The 21,136-nt window shown below is 45.7% G+C and overlaps 2 protein-coding genes across 6 annotated transcripts; both read left to right on the top strand.

Annotated features, from left to right (window-relative positions):
- Window positions 1–237: 237 nt before the first annotated feature.
- Window positions 238–2,759, top strand: LOC106862839 (sulfotransferase 1B1-like). 3 transcript variants are annotated; one of them, XM_088163805.1, is made up of 8 exons: window positions 238–428; window positions 1,036–1,187; window positions 1,415–1,543; window positions 1,632–1,729; window positions 1,909–2,035; window positions 2,113–2,207; window positions 2,284–2,464; window positions 2,539–2,759. In XM_088163805.1, the coding sequence occupies exons 2-8, from the start codon at window positions 1,040–1,042 to the stop codon at window positions 2,649–2,651; spliced, it is 891 nt and encodes a 296-aa protein (XP_088019931.1). In that variant the 5' UTR covers window positions 238–428; window positions 1,036–1,039; the 3' UTR covers window positions 2,652–2,759. The 3 variants fall into 3 exon arrangements, with proteins under 3 accessions (XP_088019931.1, XP_088019930.1, XP_088019929.1); XM_088163803.1 differs by having other exon boundaries at window positions 304–428; window positions 1,039–1,187; XM_088163804.1 differs by lacking the exon at window positions 1,036–1,187 and having other exon boundaries at window positions 296–428.
- Window positions 2,760–3,168: 409 nt separating this feature from the next.
- LOC106862846 (UDP-glucuronosyltransferase 2A2-like) lies at window positions 3,169–19,670 on the top strand. Of its 3 annotated transcripts, none has more exons than XM_088163797.1 (7): window positions 3,169–3,284; window positions 6,953–7,838; window positions 14,201–14,349; window positions 15,598–15,729; window positions 16,153–16,240; window positions 16,862–17,081; window positions 18,317–19,670. In XM_088163797.1, exons 2-7 carry the CDS (start codon window positions 7,103–7,105, stop codon window positions 18,591–18,593), a joined length of 1,602 nt encoding a protein of 533 aa, XP_088019923.1. In that variant the 5' UTR covers window positions 3,169–3,284; window positions 6,953–7,102; the 3' UTR covers window positions 18,594–19,670. The 3 variants fall into 3 exon arrangements, with proteins under 3 accessions (XP_088019923.1, XP_014747555.1, XP_014747551.1); XM_014892069.2 differs by lacking the exon at window positions 3,169–3,284 and adding an exon at window positions 9,563–10,211 and having other exon boundaries at window positions 6,957–7,831; XM_014892065.2 differs by lacking the exons at window positions 3,169–3,284; window positions 6,953–7,838 and adding an exon at window positions 11,798–12,676.
- The last annotated feature ends 1,466 nt before the right edge of the window (window positions 19,671–21,136 follow it).

Raw genomic sequence — 21,136 nt, 5'->3', positions numbered from 1 at the left:
AGGTGTCACCCCTCAGCTGCTGTGGTGGGGGGATTGCTAGCAGCAGCTCATGGGATTGCAGAGGGTTTTGGCAAATCTGTGTATGGGGAGCATGTTGGGTAGGTGTGGGCAGTGAGAGGTGTCCTCCCCAGCCTCACACAGTGGCATGTGGCCTGGGACCTGTGGGGGAAGAGTAGGACTGGTGGGGCTGGAGATGTCCACTGTGGCCCTCCCTGCAGGTCAGTGGCTGCTGGTTTCTCCCTGCACTTGCTCCTCCCTCCCTGCAGCTGCTGGGCTGGCAAACATTACTGCCCTCAGTGCCCTGCCTCTTTCCTTCTCCTTCCCGTAATAACCGCTGTGAGGCCCCAGGTCTCCCTGTCTTCTGCTGTTACCCTCCTGGTGTCAACGTCCCAGCGTCACTCTTCCCAGTGCAGAGCAGCAGGTCTTAGGTGAGATGGGTGTCCTGGGGATGCCCTGTGGGTGCTCTGTCCTTGCTCAGTCACACAGAGCTGCATGCTGCAGGGTCCAGGGTGGTAGGTTTGGGGCATTTTGGGTTTGTGTGCAGTCAGCACCCCTAAACCTTCCCATGATCTGGGGTCTCTTGCAATAACCCCTGGGACCCAGTTCCCTGCTCCCCTGGGGTGCTGAGGTAAGGGAAGAGGGGCTATTCTAGTCTAGACCCCAGATCTGGGGGATGCCAGCACCCTGTGGGCACCCCTGTCCTTAGTAGGGCTCTGGGTGGGCTCCTGTCCCCGCAGTTGGGACCCTTGTTCCCAGCAGTGGGTGCACCGATGGCCACGGTGACCTCTGGTCTGTGCTCTGGTGCTATCGCTGCCACTCCCTGAGCAGCCACTAGCCAGGGCAGCCTGGTCACTTGGCACTGTGCCTGCTCAGGGAGTGGCAGCGATAGCACCAGAGCACAGACCAGAGGTCACCGTGGCCATCGGTGCACCCACTGCTGGGTGACCAGGCTGCCCTGGCTGGTGGCTGCCCTGAGAGGGTGGAGGGGCTGGCCTTCCCTCATCAGCCAGCCCTTCCACATGTCCCTGTCCCCAGCAGGATGGCCAATCCGGACCCCTACCTGCGTCAGCCGTGGCTCACAGTGCATGGCATCCCCATGGTCAATGCCTTCGCCCACAACTGGGAACGGGTTGACACCTTCCAGAGCCGCCCTGAGGACATTGTAGTGGTCACCTTCCCCAAATCTGGTGAGCATCCCCAGGACAACCAGATGTGCTGGTACTGGGGGGGCAAGTGTGCTGTTCAGCTGAGACCCACTGCCTGGTGGCATGCAAAATATTTAGGGGGTGTCAGGACAGAGTTGTGCAGGATTTCCCTTTTCCCTCATGGCATCTGGTCAAGGTCTGAGGGATTCTTAGTGCTGAGACACCTGATGGTGCCCTGGCTGCTGCCCTTGATGGGTTCCTTTCCCCAGGCACCACTTGGGTCAGCGAGATTGTGGACATGATCCTGCAAGGCGGAGATCCTGAGAAGTGCAAGCGGGACATTATCAGCAAGAGAGTGCCTATGCTGGAGTTCTCTGCCCCTGGAAAGATGGCAGCAGGTAGTGAGGTGCAGGGGCACCCCTCAGGGTCTAGGTCCCAAGGGTTTTTGCCAAGGGCCCACTGAGGAAGTGCTCTGGGATTTCCCAGGAACAGACCTGCTGGCCACCATGCCCTCACCCCGCATGGTGAAGACTCATCTGCCGGCAAATATCCTACCCAAATCCTTCTGGGAAAACCGCTGCAAGGTAACCCCCAACCCTGGTCCCTGCCATGGGGGAAATTGCAGCTCCCCTGTTCCCCTGAGACAGGACTCCCCACTTCTCCCTCCAGCATCCTAAGTGGTCATGGGAGTTCTAGCAGCTGGAGCGTCCTCCCTATTGGGGGTCCAGGGGCAGCCCCTCATACCTCCATGGCCCATTTGCAGATGATCTATGTGGGGCGCAATGCCAAGGACGTGGCTGTCTCCTACTACTACTTTGATTTAATGAACAAGTTGCTGCCACACCCAGGGACATGGGCCCAGTACCTGGAGGAGTTCATGGCTGGCAGAGGTGGGACAGGACATTCCTGGGTGTGTGCAAGGGACCCTGCAGAGGGCTGTCACCCACTGGCTGCTCTCCCCATGCAGTGGCATATGGTTCCTGGTACAACCATGTCAAGGGCTACTGGGAGCGCAGGAAGGATCACCCCATTCTCTACCTGTTCTACGAGGATTTGAAGGAGGTGATGGGGCAGGGTGGATGATGGTGTGGGGCTTGGGGGGTGGCAGGAGGGGTGAGTGTTGGCCTGTGTTGCACAGGACCTCCGCCGGGAGATTGCCAAGGTGGCCCAGTTCCTGGGGCAGAAGCTGTCAGAGGAGGCTCTGGACACCATCACCCAACACACTTCCTTTGAGGCCATGCGGGACAACCCTGCTACCAACTACAGCAAGGTGCCCTCCGACCTCATGGACCACAGTGTGTCCCCCTTCATGCGCAAAGGTGAGTGGCTCCAAGGGGCCTCTGGCACACTGTCCCTCCCAGCCTCTGCTGAGCCCCATCTTGCTCGGCCACAGGCACCACCGGAGACTGGAAGAACCACTTCACCGTGGCCCAGAACGAGCGCTTTGACCAGGACTATGCGCAGAAGATGTCAGGCACTGACCTGTGCTTCCGCACTCAGATCTGAGGAGGCACTGCTGGACGCCCCCCAGATCCGCCCTGTGCTGTGATGGCACTGCTGCCATTCCTTCCTCTCCCCTGGGACTGCTGGAGAGAAATAAAATGTGCTCCCTGACTGTGCCTTGAGTTGCTCACTGCCCTGAGCCTGTGCTGATCCCAACCCAGCTGTCCCCCTGAGGCTGCTGTCCTCTTCTTGGGTTGGGGACAAGCAGGTGTCACCCCTCAGCTGCTGTGGTGGGGGGATTGCTAGCAGCAGCTCATGGGATTGCAGAGGGTTTTGGCAAATCTGTGTATGGGGAGCATGTTGGGTAGGTGTGGGCAGTGAGAGGTGTCCTCCCCAGCCTCACACAGTGGCATGTGGCCTGGGACCTGTGGGGGAGAGTAGGACTGGTGGGGCTGGAGATGTCCACTGTGGCCCTCCCTGCAGGTCAGTGGCTGCTGGTTTCTCCCTGCACTTGCTCCTCCCTCCCTGCAGCTGCTGGGCTGGCAAACATTACTGCCCTCAGTGCCCTGTCTCAGCCCATAAAAACTGCTGTCGTCACCCTCCTGTTGACACCCTGCTGGTATCACTGTCTTGGTGTCAACCTCCTGGTGTCAACGTCCCAGTGTCACTCTTCTGGTGCAGAGCAGCAGGTCTTAGGTGAGATGGGTGTCCCTGGGTGCTCTGTCCATGCTCGCCTACACAGAGCTGCATGCTGAAGGGTCCAGGGTGGTGGTTTTGGGGTAATTTGGGGTGCAGTCAGCACCCCTAAACCTTCCCATGATCTGGGGTCTCTTGCAATAACCCCTGGGACCCAGTTCCCTGCTCCCCAGTGGTCCTGCAGGAATGGGAGAGGTCCTTGCTCTGGGGATGCAGGCACGCTGTGGGCACTCCTGCCCTTGCCAGAGCTCTGGGCATGCTCAGTCCCTACAGTTGGGACCGGTGTCCCCAGCGGTGGGTGCAGTGATGGCTGTGGTCACCTCTGGTCTGTGCTCTGGTGCTATTACTGCCGTTCCCTGGCCTGCCTTAACAAGGTGATGAGGCTGCCCTGGCCATTGTAGCCTACTTGGTCTTTGCCTAGCTCCTTCCTGCCCCAGCAGCAAACTCTCCCAGTAAAATAAACCATTGGCAGAATGACTGGGAAAGTCAGGGGGAAAGGCTTGCCATAGGAGCATGAACAACAAACATGCATGAAATGGTGGAATGGAGAGAGCAGCTCCTCCTTTTAAGGCTGGTGAGACATTAGATGAGTCCCATCATGTCCATACCCATGGGATTTGCAGATCTCCCCATGACTACAGAATGCAGCTTTCCTTATGAGGCTGGCAAATCAGGAGTGTACCACATGTGCAGGGAGCTTGGGCAAGTCTGCTGCTGCTCCTTGCTCTAGAGCTGATAAGGACAGGGTGCAGCACCTATTCTTCCACCAAGAATGCAGATTCCTAGCAGGGACACCAAGCTTGGCCTGAACCTTCTCTCATTTCTTTAATGTTTTGGCTTTGCAGAGTGGAAATGTTTCCCGTGCCAGCCACCCTGATGGCTGTTGTTTACCTGACAAGGTGCTCTTGCAGCATTTCAGCAGCAGTGAAGAGAGTTTGTAGAGTCTTAAACTGAATCACAAAATCCAAGTGCAATGCTATAAACCTAGCCCCTGTTTTTTTCATCCTGCAGTAACAGTGCAGAGGTATAAAGATATAATTTATTCAAGAAAGATGGTCATGGTGAGGCTATTTTATCTCATTAACTTTTGCTAGAGTTTCCCTATATCCCAGGGATTACAAGCCTCTTAATGAGGACATGCACATGTGACTTTGCAGAATTGCTAAATCCTGTCTGTTCTGCATGTAGGGATGAGCCAACTTTGAAATTTTCCCAGTCTAGTATCCTCCCTTCCCTTTGCCAACCCTCCCACCACCCTCATCAAAAAAACCCCAAAAACAAACAAACCAAAAAAAAAAAAAGATAGTCAAGTAGTCAAGACTTTTAAGTCTGCTTTCAGAGCAGAAGCTGCTTCATTGCATTAGGTGAAAGGGAAAGCATAGAGTAATTTGGTACTTCTTCAGGGTAAAATCCCTTTTCCACCCTGGCCCTGAATTTCTGAGGTGCTGGCTGGTATCGAGGTTTCATAGAAATCAAAGTGCCATGCACACTGTCACTCCCAGCCACCCAGCACAATGGTGAAGAGACCCATATGTAGAAATCATCACTTTGCATTGCCTAACTTTTGTATGAGGGCCTTAGCCTTGAAAAGCCTGTTGTTTTTTAACAAGGCTGGAGGTTGCATCACTGACTGCAGAACTTCTGTTAGCAACGTTAGATTTGTGAAATACAGGTACTTAACACCATCTACTTTGTTCTGCTCCACTTCTCTCTCATTTGCTGGATTTTGTTCTTTAATCCTCTCAAAATGCTTATCTTCTCTGATCTGAGTAATCTGAATATCATCTTTAGAGTTGGCCATGGAAAAAAGACAAATTTAACTCTTTAGTTGCCCTAGCAATTGCTTTCATTTGCTATGGAGGAATTTGATACTCGGAGGTTGGAAACAAAAAGTAAGTTCCCATCTAAGTTTTTATCCAGGGAAGTGGTCACAGCACCAAGCCTGAGGGAGTTCAAGAAGCATTTGGACAATGCTCTCAGGCACATGGTGTGATTCTTGCGGCTGTCCTGTGCAGGGCCAGGAGCTGGATTTCAGTGATCTTTGTGGGTTCCTTCCAGCTCGGGGTATTCTATGATTCTATGATCTGCTCTAGCCCATATGAACATGGCCTTTCAATAGTTGCTGCAAAAACTTTTAGTTTCTTATAGGACGTTACAAAATAAGCTAAATTAGCCTGAAAACAAAATCTTACTCTGGATACAAAGGTCTGTGGATAGACTGAAGTAAAATTCCTGGCTGTAAGGCCAAATTACGGCTGAAATATGCTGGCATAATAGTCCTAGATTCTGAGGGTTTAGAAAAAGCCCTGTTGAATATTATGGACAATGCTTAAAAATCATTGAGCTGCACCTTTAGATTCCTATATTTTCAGGTTATTAAACACTTGCTAGATCTCTGGAACCAAGGGCCACAGAGCCAACATAGGTAATATACCAACTTTTGGAGACTTACACAGATAGCACCAACTTTTGAAAACCTCTGCAAACAAACCACAAGGTTCACTCTTTGTTCCTGTCGATAGTTTATAAAGATATCTACTATGTAATAAACAATTTGTTTTTCCACCTGGGACCCTAAAGGGAGTAAAAAAGTGTTTTTAGCAGTCAGACACCATATTTCTTATCTCTAGGATACAAAGTCCTCCTAAGAAACTGGCTCTGTAATAACATCATAGTATATCCTGGCAAGGGAAAGACCATTTCAACCATTAAATTCCCAGAGCATAACAAAGCAATGAATAAACACAGAATACATGCTTTGTTGCCATCATCCCGTATTTTATTACTTCCTTTTTTTGAAAAATCCAGTTCAGAGGGTAACTTACTTAAGCTCTTTCTGTCTGATAACCAAACCTGCTGGAAGCAGCCTAGGCACAGAGGAGGGGAGCAGCAAGGAAAAGCAGCAAAATTGTGTAGCAAATTGCACCTTGCAGCTCAGAGCACAATGTTTATGTACCTTGGAAGACTTTGCTAGGTAAGAGTTTTTTTGCTGCATGCCATTTGTTCCCTAAACTGTGTTGGATCAAGTGTATAATTATATGTGTGGGTTTTAGTTGTCATTTTGTCTCCAGCTGCTTAAATAACTGCTTCCAGGCATGGCGTTTATATTCAAGGGACAACTTTCCAAGAGAGCCATCCCAGATGATGTACGTTTTGCTCTTTAGCACTTTTAGGGCTCAGAAGAAGCCCAGAGCCATGTTTAGACACCTGACAACATGACCGGGCAGGTGGTGATGTTCCATAGGCAGCAGCAATGGACTCAATGTGTTAAAAGTTGTCTGGGAGCAGTTGGAAGCTACTGGTGACATATTAGAACAAACTGCATGTCATTATTGGCATTATCATCAAACAAATGAAGGATTTGTTGACTTCTCTCAGCATAAGAAGTACGAGCACTTTTAGCATCTCACTGTGAAAAAGGATGCCACTTCCAAGTCCGCCCTGTGGCCTCTCATTCCTTGGTCTGCCTCTGGCACTGCTAGTTCATGGAAAAAATGCAGGGATTTGTTTAAGTCTCAGGGCTGGCATCCAGGGGACTGACTCTTGACAGCAGTGAGGATTGCTGTCTTCCTTGTAACAAGAGAACAGAACTTCCTTGGTGGGAAGCTAACAGGGTAGAAGGCAAAAGGAGAAAAATGAATCACCAAACATCTTTTTTTTCTTTTCAGAGCTCAGACGAAACACAGGTTATAAAGGCAGTATCTGTGCAACAGCAAAGTCTCATTTCTGCTAAGAATACTAGTAAGGAGTCACCACAGAGGTGCAGCACTCCCAACTGGAAAGGAAAACTCCCAGACTATCTAGCCCTTGACTCTGCCATGGTCATGAAAACAACTGGCTCAAAGAAATACCTCCAGCTGCTCCTTTTTCAAGTTGCTCTTCTAGGGCCTGTCTTCTGTGGGAAGATACTGGTTTGGCCAACAGAAGGCAGCCACTGGCTGAACATGAATGTAATTATACAGGAGCTCATCCGCCGTGGGCACAGCTTTACCATCCTGGTATCCAATGCTACCCTCTTCATTGAACCCAGGCCTAAAGCCACGGAGAATTTTGAGACCTATAATGTGCCCTTCAAAAGAGATGTTCCTGAGAGCCTGATTAATGGAATAGTGGACCTATGGCTCAACAACAGACCAACCATCTTGACCTTCTGGCAGTTTTACAAGGAGCTGGGAAGATTGTCTGTAGGCTGGCAGGAGATGAACAAGATCATGTGTGATGCAGTGCTGACCAACAAAGAGCTGATTGCTCGTCTGCAGGGGTCTGGCTTTGATCTGCTGCTGTCAGACCCTGTGACCCCCTGTGGGGAACTCCTGGCTCTCAAGCTGGGCATTCCCTTTGTCTACTCGCTACGTTTCTCCCCAGCCTTCACTCTGGAAAGGCACTGTGGCAAGATCCCAACCCCACCATCCTACACACCTGCAGCCCTGTCTGAGCTCACTGACCACATGTCTTTTGGGGAGAGAGTAAAAAACTTTGTGTCTTACCACCTGCAAGACTATGTTTTCCAGAGCTACTGGGGACACTGGGATATCTACTACAGCAAGGTCTTGGGTAAGCCTTCTGATACTTCACTTCTTGTTATACAGTCTGTCCTTATGTTCTAGTTTCCTGCAGAGCTAGGAACTCACCAGGGTCAAGAGAGAGGTCAGCAAGAGTTTGTCATTATGTCCTTAAAATGGGACTGAGCCACTAGCAGTCAGGGTGCTGTGCTGCTATGCCATTGCACTGAGACAGGCTATGGGTCATCCCAACAGACGGATTTGACTTTTGTCGTAATTTTAGTGTGGAGTTTGATACTTCCACACCGTGCAGCGCACTCAGCAAGGGTGACTGCTTGCAAAGAAAGCAGCCAAGAACAGAGCCATCTTCCTCATCCAGAGGACCATAACAAGGAGGGGAGAGCTGGTGAATTACAAGCCAGCCTTTGTCATCCTCAGCAACAATATTTAAGTGCATTGTGGCTTTGTAATAGAGACTTCACTTGTGTCACTGGTCCTATAAAACCAATTCTTCCTGCACAAAACAAGTTTTATTTAGAACATACCCTCCCACCCACAAAGCGAACAGTGAAAACAACAAATTTTTCTCTGCAGGCTTTTATTCTGGACTGTTTTGAGTCATCATGTAGAAAAATATGTTTATTATTAATCACATGTCATTTCTACCTTCCCATTGAGCTCTTAAAAAAGACTTCTTTTTCTCAAATCTCTCAGGGTTCAATTGCCTGCAAATACCTGCATGATGCAAGACCCCACAAATATGCCAATCTGGGGTCATGTGTACAGTACATGATGTATCTCAGCTTGGCTCCTCACAGTCCAGCTGTTTCCATGACCCACATTTTTGTCCCAGAAAGGGTGCTCTAGGCAGCATGGAAACCACACCAGAAACTTTGGACAAAAACATTAGGAAACCATTGTGTAACAGCACTGGGCAGAAACCCTGTAATAATGATTTTTAGGACACAAAAGAGAACTTAGAGTATTTCTTAATCGCACATCAGGAGAGACAATATAAATAAAACTGTTTAATGGACTTCTGGTTCAATTTATAGTTCATAATTGGTACTTAGTGGCTGGCAGGAAGCCTGCACTATTCTCTCCTGGTCTCCCACGGTGCTCTGTAGGAGGCAAATTCACATGGGGACAGTCTTACTCTGATATCGGAGTAATTTGCTGTGTAGTTTCATCCACTTCGAGGTACAACTCTTTGGCTGCAACCCTGGATCACCACTTTATGTGCATTCTAAAGGGATTCTTTGTGGCATTATGAAAGTAAAAAGATGCCCACAGTCATCTTTGCTGCCTACCCAGCTGTGTTTCAAAGAGCCAGAAAAATGAAAAAGTCACCTCTTCTAACACACAAGTAATGCAGAGACTGTAGTTAGATTACCAACAGGATACAATCCTTGCTGGACTAAGCCCCCCAGGGCTGACAGCTCTCCCTGCTGCTCCAGAGGGATCACATCTTCCAGCTTCAGCAAGCTGTTCACCACCAGAGGGTGACAGCCGGTGCCAGTCACCTTTTTTTTATGCCCTAGGAAAACATGATATTAAGCATGCTATTATCCAGTACAGGATTTCACACTGCCTACCTTTGGCTCCCTGCCCTCGGGATCAAGGCAGTGTCATGCATGCCCAGCCCAGTTCAGGAGTGCCACTGCTCCCGGTGAAGGAAGGCCACAGGGGCATTGCCACACAGGGCAGGCTATGGCAGGGAAGGAGGTGTCAGTGCTGTTGCTGCTGGCCGTGTTGGGCTGCGGTTCTGGGGGGAAGGTGTTGGTCTGGCCGGCTGACAACAGCCACTGGCTGAACATGGAGCATATACTACAGGAGCTTATGGTCCGGGGCCATGAGGTGACCGTGCTGCTGCCTTCATGCTTCCTCATCCTCAATTCCACACAGCCCTCACACTTCCAGTTTGAGGTGATTGAGGTGCCAATCACCAAAAAGGAGATGGCTGACTTAATGGATGAAATTTTATATTTTTTTTTCTATGAGGAGAGAGAGCTACCCATCTGGAAAAGTGCTTACAAGATAGCTCAAAAGACAAAGCAGATGAAGAACATAACCAAAATCATTTGTGATGGAGTTGTGAAGAATGAGGCCCTGATGGAAAGACTGAGGGCATCCACCTTCGATGTCCTTTTGGCAGACCCACTGTTCCCCAGTGGGGAGCTGGTTGCTGAGAAGCTGGGTATCCCCTTTGTGTATACCTTCCGGTTCTCCATGGGCAACACAGTGGAGCGGCTCTGTGGAACACTCCCAGCACCTCCTTCCTATGTACCAACCACCCTAACTAGCCTAACAGATAGGATGACCTTCTGGCAAAGGCTAAGAAACATCCTCAGCTACACTCTGCAGGATTTCATATTTCATTATGTTCTCTGGGCAAGCTGGGATCAATACTACAGTGAAGTTTTAGGTAAGGCTGCTCTCTTTCCTGAAATTACACCTGCTGTACAGACAAGAGTAAATACCCAGAGATGAGAGGTTAAGGCACAAATCAGGAGCATGACAGCCCCAAATTCACTCTCCTTCCGTCAAAATTCCTGCATGAAGTCAAACAATATCAGGCAAGTACAAACACTGCCTGTTAATCCTGACTTGCTACAGTAGTAGAGCTAAGTCTGTACAGGTACTTCCAGGATATGTAAAACAGTGCTAAAGCACTTGAAACAGGGCTCATTAGCCATATTCGTAGATGAATCATGACAAACACTATGAACAGTAAAATACTATATACCCACCATAGCACACTTCTTACTTGCTACTTTGTCTCAAAATTAGAGACAATATCTTCCTCTGGACCTACAAAAATCTGATCAGATGAGCTCCAATTCACAGTGATAAAAGGCCCTCTGCAGAGACATGGTTCTTTGCTTTTCTGAAGGTGTCTAAGTAAATATTAGATTATAGTTATATTTATTTGTAAGCGGTTTTTAATTTTAAAAAATAATAGTTGTATAATTGTTTTCCCATTTTTGCTCTAGGCAATTATAGTATTGCTTAAAAGGAAACAGGCTGAACATATGCATTGCTGGTGGGGAGATAAAATGGGTATTTCAATATGAGACTTAGAAGTTTTTATTTGTATTTCACTAATAAGGTGTAATTCTGTTGAGAGAGATAAGCTGGTAAGGTATCCTACTCTTTGAGTACCTAGCTGTGTGTTTGTGTTGCTTATTATTTTATGATGACAGAGACTAGAAAATCTTGTGCTAGCTGAAGCATGGTTTGATGTCCGTTGTGTAAGCCTCAGACATGTTTGGATCTTGTGATGTCTTTTTTTATTGTGAACTGTGGGGTTTGGCATTTAAGGCTCCATGTGCAATATCTGTTTTGTTAGCTTGCATGGGCTGCATGATGGATTTATGCTGAAAAGAATTTTGATAATACAGGGATGTTTTAATTACTGCTGAGCAGTGCTTACAGAGTGTCAAGGCCTCTCCTGCCTCTCAGACCACCCTACCAGCAAGGGGACTGGGGATGCACAAGAAGTCAGGAGGGGGCACAGCTGGGACAGCTGACCCTGACTCACCCAAGGGATACCCCAGCCCATGATGATTTTGTGCTCAACAAAATAAAAGATAGGGTGATAGGGGGGAGAAGTTTGTCAGGGCTGCTGTTTCTCGAGAACTCACTGGACTCACTGGTTGGCTGGTAGTGCAATTGTTCTTTTGGCGTAACTCGCTTTTCTTGTTTTTTTTTCTTCCCTTTCCTTTTTTTTTGTTTTAAAATTGTCTCAGTTGCAATCCATGAGTTTTCTAAATTTGCCCTTCCTTTTCTCCTCCTACAGTGGGAAATTTAGAGGCTCTGTGGTGCCTAGCTGCCTATCAAGATTAAACCACAACACAGGGAAAAGGCTTCTGGTCTTCACATGTTGCAAAATGCATTTTGTGGTGAGCAGATAGGAGCCGCTGTAATTTTGAGATCAGCTATGGCTCTACAGGACACTCCAGAACGGGTTTTGCTGCTTGCCCAGTCCTCCCATGAGTGTTGTTTTGTGTTATGACATTCCCTCTTGCCACGTTTGCCAATCATCTTTGCCAGTCTAGTCACCAAACAAATGCCACTTTTAATTGGTTGGCTCTGAAGTGTTTGCACAGTGAAGCAGTGAACTGCTTCCAGTTTGGTCAGACCAGAGTTGTATGTGGAACGCTGAGATGCTGGGGCCAAAGTTCCCCTGGCTGCTTTGGGCCTATGCATGCTGCTGCAGCACCAGTTTTTGTGGGAGGGTGGTGGTTTGGCCCACCGATGCCAGTCATTGGATCAATGTGAAAGTGCTTCTGCAAGAGCTTGTTCTTCGGGGTCATGAAGTGACTGTGCTGGTGCCCTCAAGCAATCTGCTCATCAACTACCAGGACACTTCCTCTCCTTTCACTTTTGAGGTCCTGCAAGTCCCCTTTAGCCAGGAGACCTTGGATGCCTCCATGGAGGACTTCCTCAATTTCTGGATAAATGAAGCCTCTAATCTCTTTCCCTGGGAGATCATGTGGACGATGAAAGAGCAACTGGAGGTCTTTACCAATATGTCAAAGCAGACCTGTGACACTTTGGTGATGAACTCTCACCTAATAGCAAAGCTGCAGAAGGCCAAGTTTGATGTTCTGATTGCTGATCCCCTGTCTGTAGGTGGGGAGCTTGTAGCAGAAATCCTAGAGATCCCTTTTGTCTATAGCTTCCGCTTCTCTGAAGGAAATGTGGTAGAGCGGCTGTGTGGTGGGCTTCCGTCCCCACCTTCCTATGTGCCTGCTAGCACAATGGGGCTGACACACCAGATGTCCTTTATGGAAAGACTACAGAACTTCCTCTTTTACATTTGCACGGATTTATTTTTCGTGAAGTTTTGGCGAGATGAATGGGATAGGTACTACAGTAATGTCTTAGGTAAGGCAGCAGTTGAGTGGTTTCTTTTCTTGCATAGGTTGTGCCTTTTGAATGCTTTGGGACCACTATGTTGTTGTCTCAAAATATTCTTTCTCAATGGCCAGCAGAGATGGTAATCCTGAAGTATCTTGCAACTCTGGATAGTGCAGGATGTGCACTACGTGGATGTGTCAGTTCAGATTCTCAACAATAAACGCTGTCACCTTTCTGTTTCATACACCATTCAGAGTTTGAAATAGTCTCCTTAAACTATATACATACCTGAAAATTTTGCTCCATCATAGTATAACTCAGGCATGATTCAACATTTAATAAAGAGACCTTTTAGTTCAATGAACTTTGAATCTTGTCCAGGGTATCTAAGTTTAGGCAGATAATGAGTGAACAGCAAACACAAGGGCCTCTCTTTTGTTGCTGTCCAATCTTTTACTGCATTTGCAAAGAACACCTTTGTACTTTGAAAACTAGTCCCTCTTCCCTGGATTGAATTTTTGAATACCACATAAAGACTTAATTACACCTTTATATCACTACTTGTAATGCAAACTTAATTTTCACTTCAGCAACTTTGGAACTGACTCACTGCTCTCTAATTTAAATACAAAGAAAAAATTACTGATATAGATTATTATGTTGATCAAGTAGTGTAAGAAGATGCCCTAGAGATAATTTTTGTCTTGCAGCTTATTTAGCTTGATTCCTGCTTGCATTAGGCTGGCTTTGGAAAACTATTTATCAATACTTCTAACTCTTTTACTCTTCAGTTTCACTTTGTGGAGAAAATACTGCAAAGACAACTTGCAACATGTAGCTATAAATACATATTTTTCCAAATGGTAAACTATAAAACATCAGATTACTATTAGATTTTTTTTTTTCCAGATGGATTTCTAGCAATATTTGGTTTCGCATAAAATGACATTAAAAGTAACTATGGAGCTGGCCAATTTTTCCCAATACGTGTCAGAAACAGCTGACCCAGTCCTCAAGAAAACTAGAGATGTTTGTATCTGTCTTTTATTGTTGTCTGAGCAGCCACTAAATGAGTCACCATTTGAAAAATGCTACAGAACTTTGTTTAAAAACTTTCCTCCTCCCTGACAGGTGATCATCACCTTGTGATTCATTCATTCTTTATCTGGAACTAAATTTTCAGTAATTATTCTCTTCCCCAAGTGTTCTCTGTGTTTCTATTACAAGCACAGGTAATAATTCAGTACTACAAGAATTGCATTTCTATATTAAATACTAAATGCTTCTCACTTGTATTTCTCTAAAGTAATCATGAAGGTTCAAAATCCTTTTAAGGATTGTACTGCCTTGCTCATGGCCATCTGTTAAACCTGAACACAGGACAGGGCAAGGAATAGATCCAGATTTGTGGATGTTTTCATTTTATGCATGGTTTGATAAACTACACTGATTGGGAGTGCCAAAAGGCCAAGGTAAGGTTCCTGTTTCACAATCTAGAGCAAACAAGGTCACTCCAGTACATGTTGCAAACCTCTTGTACTTTGTCCACAGGAAGGCCCACAACCCTGTGTGAGACGATGGGGAAAGCAGAGATTTGGTTAATCAGAACATACTGGGATTTTGAATTTCCACGCCCTTTTCTGCCCAACTTTGAGTTTGTTGGAGGACTTCATTGCCAGCCTGCAAAACCATTACCAAAGGTATCCCAACTTCATTCTGCCATTGGCTGGTTTCTTACAAAGACTGTTTCCCTGAAAACCATGCAATCCATGTCCTGAGAAAGCTCATTTTTAAAGAAGATGCTCTGGTGCTGCTGGGGAGCAAGGAACTATTTAGCATCCATCCATACTTGTCTGAACTGAGGGCTGGTTTACAGCCTGCTGTCTTAAAAGAGGACGGCTGATGTCAGCATGGGGTAATACAGTGTCTGTTTTAGGAAAAATAGGTGTTACCTCAGGGTACTTAAATGTAATATTTAATTCTAAGACACAGACTTGCAGCCCATGATAACATTGAAATACCTGATGCCAGAAGGCACTGTGACAAATTCTTTACGTAAAATGGGGTCAAAACTTGCAGAAACAGATGAGTGATAACTCTTTTTCTATTGTACCCTAGTTTAAGACATCTTAAAGGGAGTAAAACACTGAGCGTCTCCAGCCTGTGCTCTGCTGTGAATTGCAGTATTCAGGTGGAATTTGAAACTCCCAAATACTGAAGATGACAAGATGACAAGCTCTGGTGTAGATTATCATTCCTGTAGGAGCCTTGTAAGGTATAGGCCATCTTCAGTGCAAGTTGTCTACTAAAATAAACCTTCTAACTCTTCTTCCCACTCCCTTGTGGAATGAGTTGAGCTTGGGGAAAACTGATAACCATTCTCTTTCGCATGTTAGTGCTCCAGTTCACATGACACTAATAAAAGGAACAGGAGGACCTATTGGTCTGATTTGTAGAAAATGTTTTGAGCAATGTGGTGCATTGTAAGAAATGAGAACTGTCTGACTAGCAAAGTGGTGTCACCAACTTGGTGAATCTGTGATCAGGATGCTGAAACATCCTCTCAGGTTTCAGGAGAGCTATATAACACAAAGTACTTGTTCCAGGAAAATCCAGAACCATGACCATCGTAGGGAGAGTGTCACAGAGTACGTATGGCCTACTCACGATAATGCCAGGATTCATTCCTGCTGCTTGAAATGTATCCTGAAACTTGCTTTCAAAAAGACAAAGCGTCTTTCACCTGTCTCAACTTGTCCTGCTCTTTGTTGGGGAGAAACTGACTATTTTCCATAGGGCCACGTCTGTCTTTGTGAGCTCTTCTGTCAGGAGGTTCTCACACCACCATCATTTCCTTAATAAGCTGAAAAGGTTATGCTCTCTATTCACAGAAATCTGTGTAATGTGCACTGTGTAATCATCCCTGCTATGTTTTCTGCCTCTCCTAGGAAATGGAAGAATTTGTTCAGAGCTCAGGGGAACATGGTGTCATTGTATTCACTCTTGGGTCAATGGTCTACAACCTGAGTGATGAAAAAAGTAATGTGATCGCCAAAGCCCTCAGCCAGCTTCCACAAAAGGTGAATTTCTTTTGAAACCTAAAACAAGTTGCCTTGTTTTTTTCAATCTCATTGCTCTCAGTGAGTCTTTTATGTTTGGAGTGGCCTGTTCTTTATCTGCACACCTGATGGATGTGATACAGCCAGGAAGCTGAGCTCTCTCAGAGAGACATATTGCTGAATTACTTTAGGAGAGTTCTGGTGTTTTACCTCCTCTGAACCAAATGACGTGGAGGTGTGTCTACAGGCCAAAATACAAGAAACACTCCATGCATTTTTTACAATTAGCACATAATAGCCAATCAAAGAGTTCAACTGGAGCCAAAGCTATTTGAACTACTGTGAAAAGGGATGTGGGTTTGAGATAAAGCTCTAAATTACATGTAATAATACAGAAAGGCACATCACATGTACCATGCTTATCTTATTCTTCCTTTGTTCAAGGTCCTCTGGCGGTACAAAGGGAAAAAACCAGAAACTCTGGGCTCCAACACCAGGATTTATGACTGGATACCACAAAATAACCTGCTTGGTGAGATTGATTCTATTTGGGATAGATAGATGGCACCCTTGGAAAACTGTTTCCTTTGTTTTTCCACTAGAATGGTTAATTCAGGCCACAGAACCATGTAACGCTTGTAGATACACTTTGTTTCACAGCTTAAGCTGCAGAGCTTTGCTTTTGCTTTGCTTTTTTAGTTTCCTAGAGGGCTCTGACTTACAGAGCTTGGTGGCAGTTGTCTGGAAGGGCTCAAAAGCAACCATGGGCATCAGTAAATACCAAAGTAGAGATGCGCTCTGGACTTGTATTTGGCCCCTGCAGTTCATTCCCAGGGTTCATTCTTCAAAATGCTTGACCTAAGCAAGGCGGACGCACAGGGCTGTTATGAACCTGATACTGCGTGAAAACAACTCCACAATAGCGGAAGGGCCAAAGTAACTGTGGGATAGTCTGGAGGGACATGCTGATTCACATGTTGTGTTAAAGTAAGTGTGACTGTGAAAGCTAAGCATGCAAGCTCTGCTGCTGATCCAGAGGTCAGGGCTGTTCCCTTCTCTAGCAGTGCATTGGCACCTTCTATGCAGTGCTCAAATCCAGTGAATAGAGTCTCCCACAGCTGCTGTAACACACACCTCTCCTTCCCCGTTCCAGGCCATCCCTTGACAAAGGCCTTTATTACACATGGTGGGACCAATGGGCTCTATGAAGCCATCTACCACGGGATCCCAATGGTTGGGATTCCCATGTTTGCTGACCAGCACGACAACATTGCTCACATGGTTGCAAAAGGAGCTGCAGTTCAGGTGGATTTCAACACAATGAAGACGCAGGACCTGGTTGATGCACTGAACACAGTCATTTACAATTCCACGTGAGTTTCGTTCTTGCTGTACAGTAGGCTGAGGTTATTAAAATCCTGGGCTGCTGCTGTGAGAAATTCGGCTGGCTCTTCTGGGAATGGAAAATGCAGAGTAGCTGAAGTTTGGATTTCAAATGAAAACCGTCCTTCCTTTCTGAAAATCAGCATTTCTCAAAAAGCAGAGATCAATACTTTGGTTTTCCTTATACCGCATTTTATGAGTGCTTTGAGAAAAATAGTCCTTGGAAAGTTCAGATGAGCTTTTGAGAGTTCTTTGCTAGTGTAAATCCTCTGGGGGCTCTGAATGACAATTCTAGCTTTATTAGTTCTTAGCTGCCTGTAGACCTAACAGTTCGTTCTCATACCTGACTTAGCAGTATCCTTACGTTACTGTACCTATCAGTCAGGACTTAAAAGAAGGAAGCCCAGCAGCTGGGATCCCTTGCTACGGATAAGACCACTGACAAAGGGATCAGAAAAATGCTGAAGTCCTCCATCTTTAGCAGCAACTCTCGTCCAGTCTGAAGGACAGGTGTTCCGTTAAGTAAGGACCTGCAAATTCCTGAAGGAAATGGACCAGCACTGATGGAGGTATCTAGTATCTTGAGGGAGTCAGCCATGGTGGAGGTGATCTATATCAACCTGGATGGCAACTGGTACATGCGGCCGCCCCAACCTTCCCCTTAGTTTTACTACTGAGCATGACACCATAGAGTCTGAGATGCCCTTGGGTCAGTTGTGATCAGCTTTCCTTGCTGTGCCTTCTCCCAATTTCTTGTGCAGCCCCAGCTTCCTGGCCGGTAGGGTGGTGTGAGAGCCAGAAAAGGCCTTGACTGGATACAAGCTCAGAAGTGAGGAAAACATTCCTATTGTATCAACATTGTTTCTAGCATAAATCCAAAAAATAGCCCACACCAGCTAATACTAAGAAAGTGCCCAAATCAGCACACTCTACTATATTGGAACAGAAATGCTGCAAATGTTTCCATGTTGGTTTTTTAAAAAGTACAATCTGGAGTAATTTTTAGTAACTTTTTTTGCAAAATATTGACTTTCTCTATTACTATTCTTAACCGAATTTTATGCATACAGGAATCAATTGGACCAGTTTCAAATATATTTAAATAAGATTGATGAAAGTAAAAGCAGGGCTGTCTACCTTCCTCACAAAGACTGCCAGGTGCTAGAGGGTTTGTTTCAGGAATAAGTGAGAAATCTCTTTGTTTTTTTTTTTTTCTCCCCCCCAGCTATAAGGAAAATGCTCTAAAGTTATCCAAGATACAGCATGACCAGCCTGTTAAGCCTCTGGACAGAGCTGTCTTCTGGATTGAATTTGTCATGCGTCACAAAGGAGCAAAGCACTTGAGACCAGCTGCTCACCATCTCACCTGGTACCAGTACCACTCCCTGGATGTTCTGGCATTCTTGTTCACCTGTACAACCACTATTGTCTTCATTCTTTTCAAGTGCTGCCTGTGTTGCTGTAGAAGATGCAGCAAGATTACAAAGAGGAAGAAAGAATAGACACCTTGTTCCCATCAGCAGTTTTCTTCTCCTAGGCTGATTCAGGAAGGCATTTATGCCTTTGGTGAACAAGTTTATTGGGATATGCTTTAAGCTGGCCATATCACAAATGCACCACAATAAAGCTGCTGTGGGGCAGAGCTGCTTGCTTAGCCAGAAAATTCCTTCTAGTCTAAATAAAATTGAATTACAGTTGCTTTATCCCTTGGGACCATGTTAGCTGATCACACATGGTCCTGGCCATGATAATTGCTGCTCCAAATTTTCAAGTATCTCAAATATTTTGGTATATTTCATATATTCAGCCTTGCCCTGTGTGGTACTGTGGGTCTGCAACCAGGCTCCCTATCCTAACTCTGTCCTCTCCTCTACAGTCATGCAGGCTGATTCACAACCAAAATGCCTCCTCTCCTGTCAGAAAAGCTCTCTCCAGACTGGACAGTGAATCCAAGATCACGGGCTCCTAAAATGCACCCATCTGAAGTGCCACAATCATGAAAATTGGGCGCTGCAAGTGGCAAATGCACTGACTACTTGGGGGCTGAGGAGAGACTAGAATCCTATGACCATAAAAAAAATACTTTCCTAGGAACCATTTCTCTTTCCCATTCAGTCTGGAATTCCAACTGCACAGGCCATCATTCTAACTGGAACACTGCAGGAGTGTGAAAACCACCTCTGTCAGGAACATGCCCACCTTAAACCCCAAATGCCTCTGAGTCATGCTAATTGATAAATGCAGGAGAACCTCTAGAAAGGGAACTTGCAAAGAAGTAACATTCCATGTGGGAACAGAGCAATAGCTACTTGCCTTGCCTGAAAAGGAGAGAAAACAGTGCTGCACTTGGGTCAGATAAGAGTGGTAGTAAATGTAGTACTTCTTCAGGTGTTAAAGATGCCTGTAAAATGCTGCTAGTCCAGGCCTCCTGTTCTAGGTAAGGTTATTTCAGTACTCTGCCAGCTTACTGAAGAAAAAACCTGCTCAAATTTTAACTGATATTTTTAAATACTCTGGAATTGTTTTCAGACACAACATGATTATTTGTTTACGTAATAAAATTCCTTACACCACATCAACTTTTTTTTTATTAGCATTGTCCTGTTTTAACATCTGCTTAAACTTCTTCATACTACAACATGCACAAAAGTTCAAGTGTTTCCAAACTAAACAGGGGTTACAAGAAGACTACTGCATCTCTCATGGCAATTTCTGGTATACTGTTCTTATTGTCATGATGGGATCATAACCAGGAATATACACGTATGTGAACAGAAAGGGGAACTGCATGACACTAAGGCTCCAGATCAGAAAGGGGTTGCTGTAGCAGTGAAGGGAGCCAGGTGGGTCCCCAGGCACAGTTCCACCAAGCTGGATCACTACGAGCCCATCACCCAGTTCCTGAGAAGGCCAGCAAGCCTCCCAGCACACTGCACAGGTATTGGTGAGACAGAGCTAACAAAGGAGACTGTTAACAGGATAGATGGGAAAAGCTTGACAAAGTGCTCCAGTCACTGTAAGGAGGTGCTTCATTTCAGTAACCTACTCAGAGAAATTTGGCTTATCTAGTATTGAATTTAAAAAGTAAAAAGCCAACCAAACAAAAGAACCCGAACAAAAAACTTCAACAAAACCAACACCCCACCTTCATTTTAGAGTCATATATAAATGCAGAGAAAGATATCAAAGTATGAGGGTGGTCTATGATGCATTTCTCACACAGAATGTACTCTGAATCTGACAGACTGATCTAATCCTCCAGCTAGCAGGCAGTACTCTCTGTGCACAATAAACTGTTGAGGAATCCAAACACATATTCAGCCTCTTGTACTGCTTAAATAATCCAAACATACTTGTACATTGGCGGTCTAACTTTTTGTTTAACACATATAGATGTTTACTGTGATTGTAGACTAAAATAAACAGAGCACAAATTATTGCCAGATTAAAAAAACCACATTTCCACAAATGCCAGAGTGGCCAGTCCTATATTGCCTTTTATAAAAATAGATGCAGCACTCATTAGGGTGGAGCTGAAGGTGTTTAGAGCACAGTCTAGATTTGTTACATGAGAAGACACTGAATGAAGTTTATGAAGAAGTCCACCAAGGCAGTGCTACTCTGACAAGTTTTGGAAAGTTGGAAATTGCTGCATAAACTGAAGAGCTTTCACTACAAGTTTTACTCCCCCCCCCCCCAGTTTTACCATTAGTATTTGCATTAAAATATTTCCTATTTAAGAGAAATAACAAGTCATCACTAGAAAGAACACATGCAGACTCTGGATCTTGCTGGACTAACACATTCCTGAGACAGGTATGTTGTGGCTGAGGACAGCCTCTCAACAGCTTGAAGATCATATGATTAAGTTGAACGTGTACGGCCTTAATAACTCTGATGAACTGCAGGAGTTACAGAAATGCAGTTACCTTTTATATCAGCAGTCCTTTTCCTAAATACAGGCCTCAGATAAATTTCACTTACCACAAAGAACATCTGAACTATTTCTGAACATAGATCTTTTCCTAGAACAGCCAGAATCTAG

The sequence above is a fragment of the Sturnus vulgaris genome, chromosome 4, assembly GCF_052056855.1.
Source record: "Sturnus vulgaris isolate bStuVul1 chromosome 4, bStuVul1.hap1, whole genome shotgun sequence".
Classification (NCBI taxonomy): Eukaryota; Metazoa; Chordata; class Aves; order Passeriformes; family Sturnidae; genus Sturnus; species Sturnus vulgaris.
This window is presented reverse-complemented; position numbering and strand designations above follow the sequence as displayed.

Excerpts from the sequence above, each read along its gene's own strand:
- LOC106862839 (XM_088163805.1), top strand. The coding sequence starts at position 1,040 with ATGGCCAATCCGGACCCCTACCTGCGTCAGCCGTGGCTCACAGTGCAT. Across the intron at positions 1,188-1,414 it reads GGTCACCTTCCCCAAATCTG|GCACCACTTGGGTCAGCGAG; the intron begins GTGAGCATCCCC and ends TCCTTTCCCCAG. Across the intron at positions 1,544-1,631 it reads CCCTGGAAAGATGGCAGCAG|GAACAGACCTGCTGGCCACC; the intron begins GTAGTGAGGTGC and ends GGGATTTCCCAG.
- LOC106862846 (XM_014892069.2), top strand. The coding sequence starts at position 7,103 with ATGGTCATGAAAACAACTGGCTCAAAGAAATACCTCCAGCTGCTCCTT. Across the intron at positions 14,350-15,597 it reads CTGCAAAACCATTACCAAAG|GAAATGGAAGAATTTGTTCA; the intron begins GTATCCCAACTT and ends TGCCTCTCCTAG. Across the intron at positions 15,730-16,152 it reads TCAGCCAGCTTCCACAAAAG|GTCCTCTGGCGGTACAAAGG; the intron begins GTGAATTTCTTT and ends CCTTTGTTCAAG.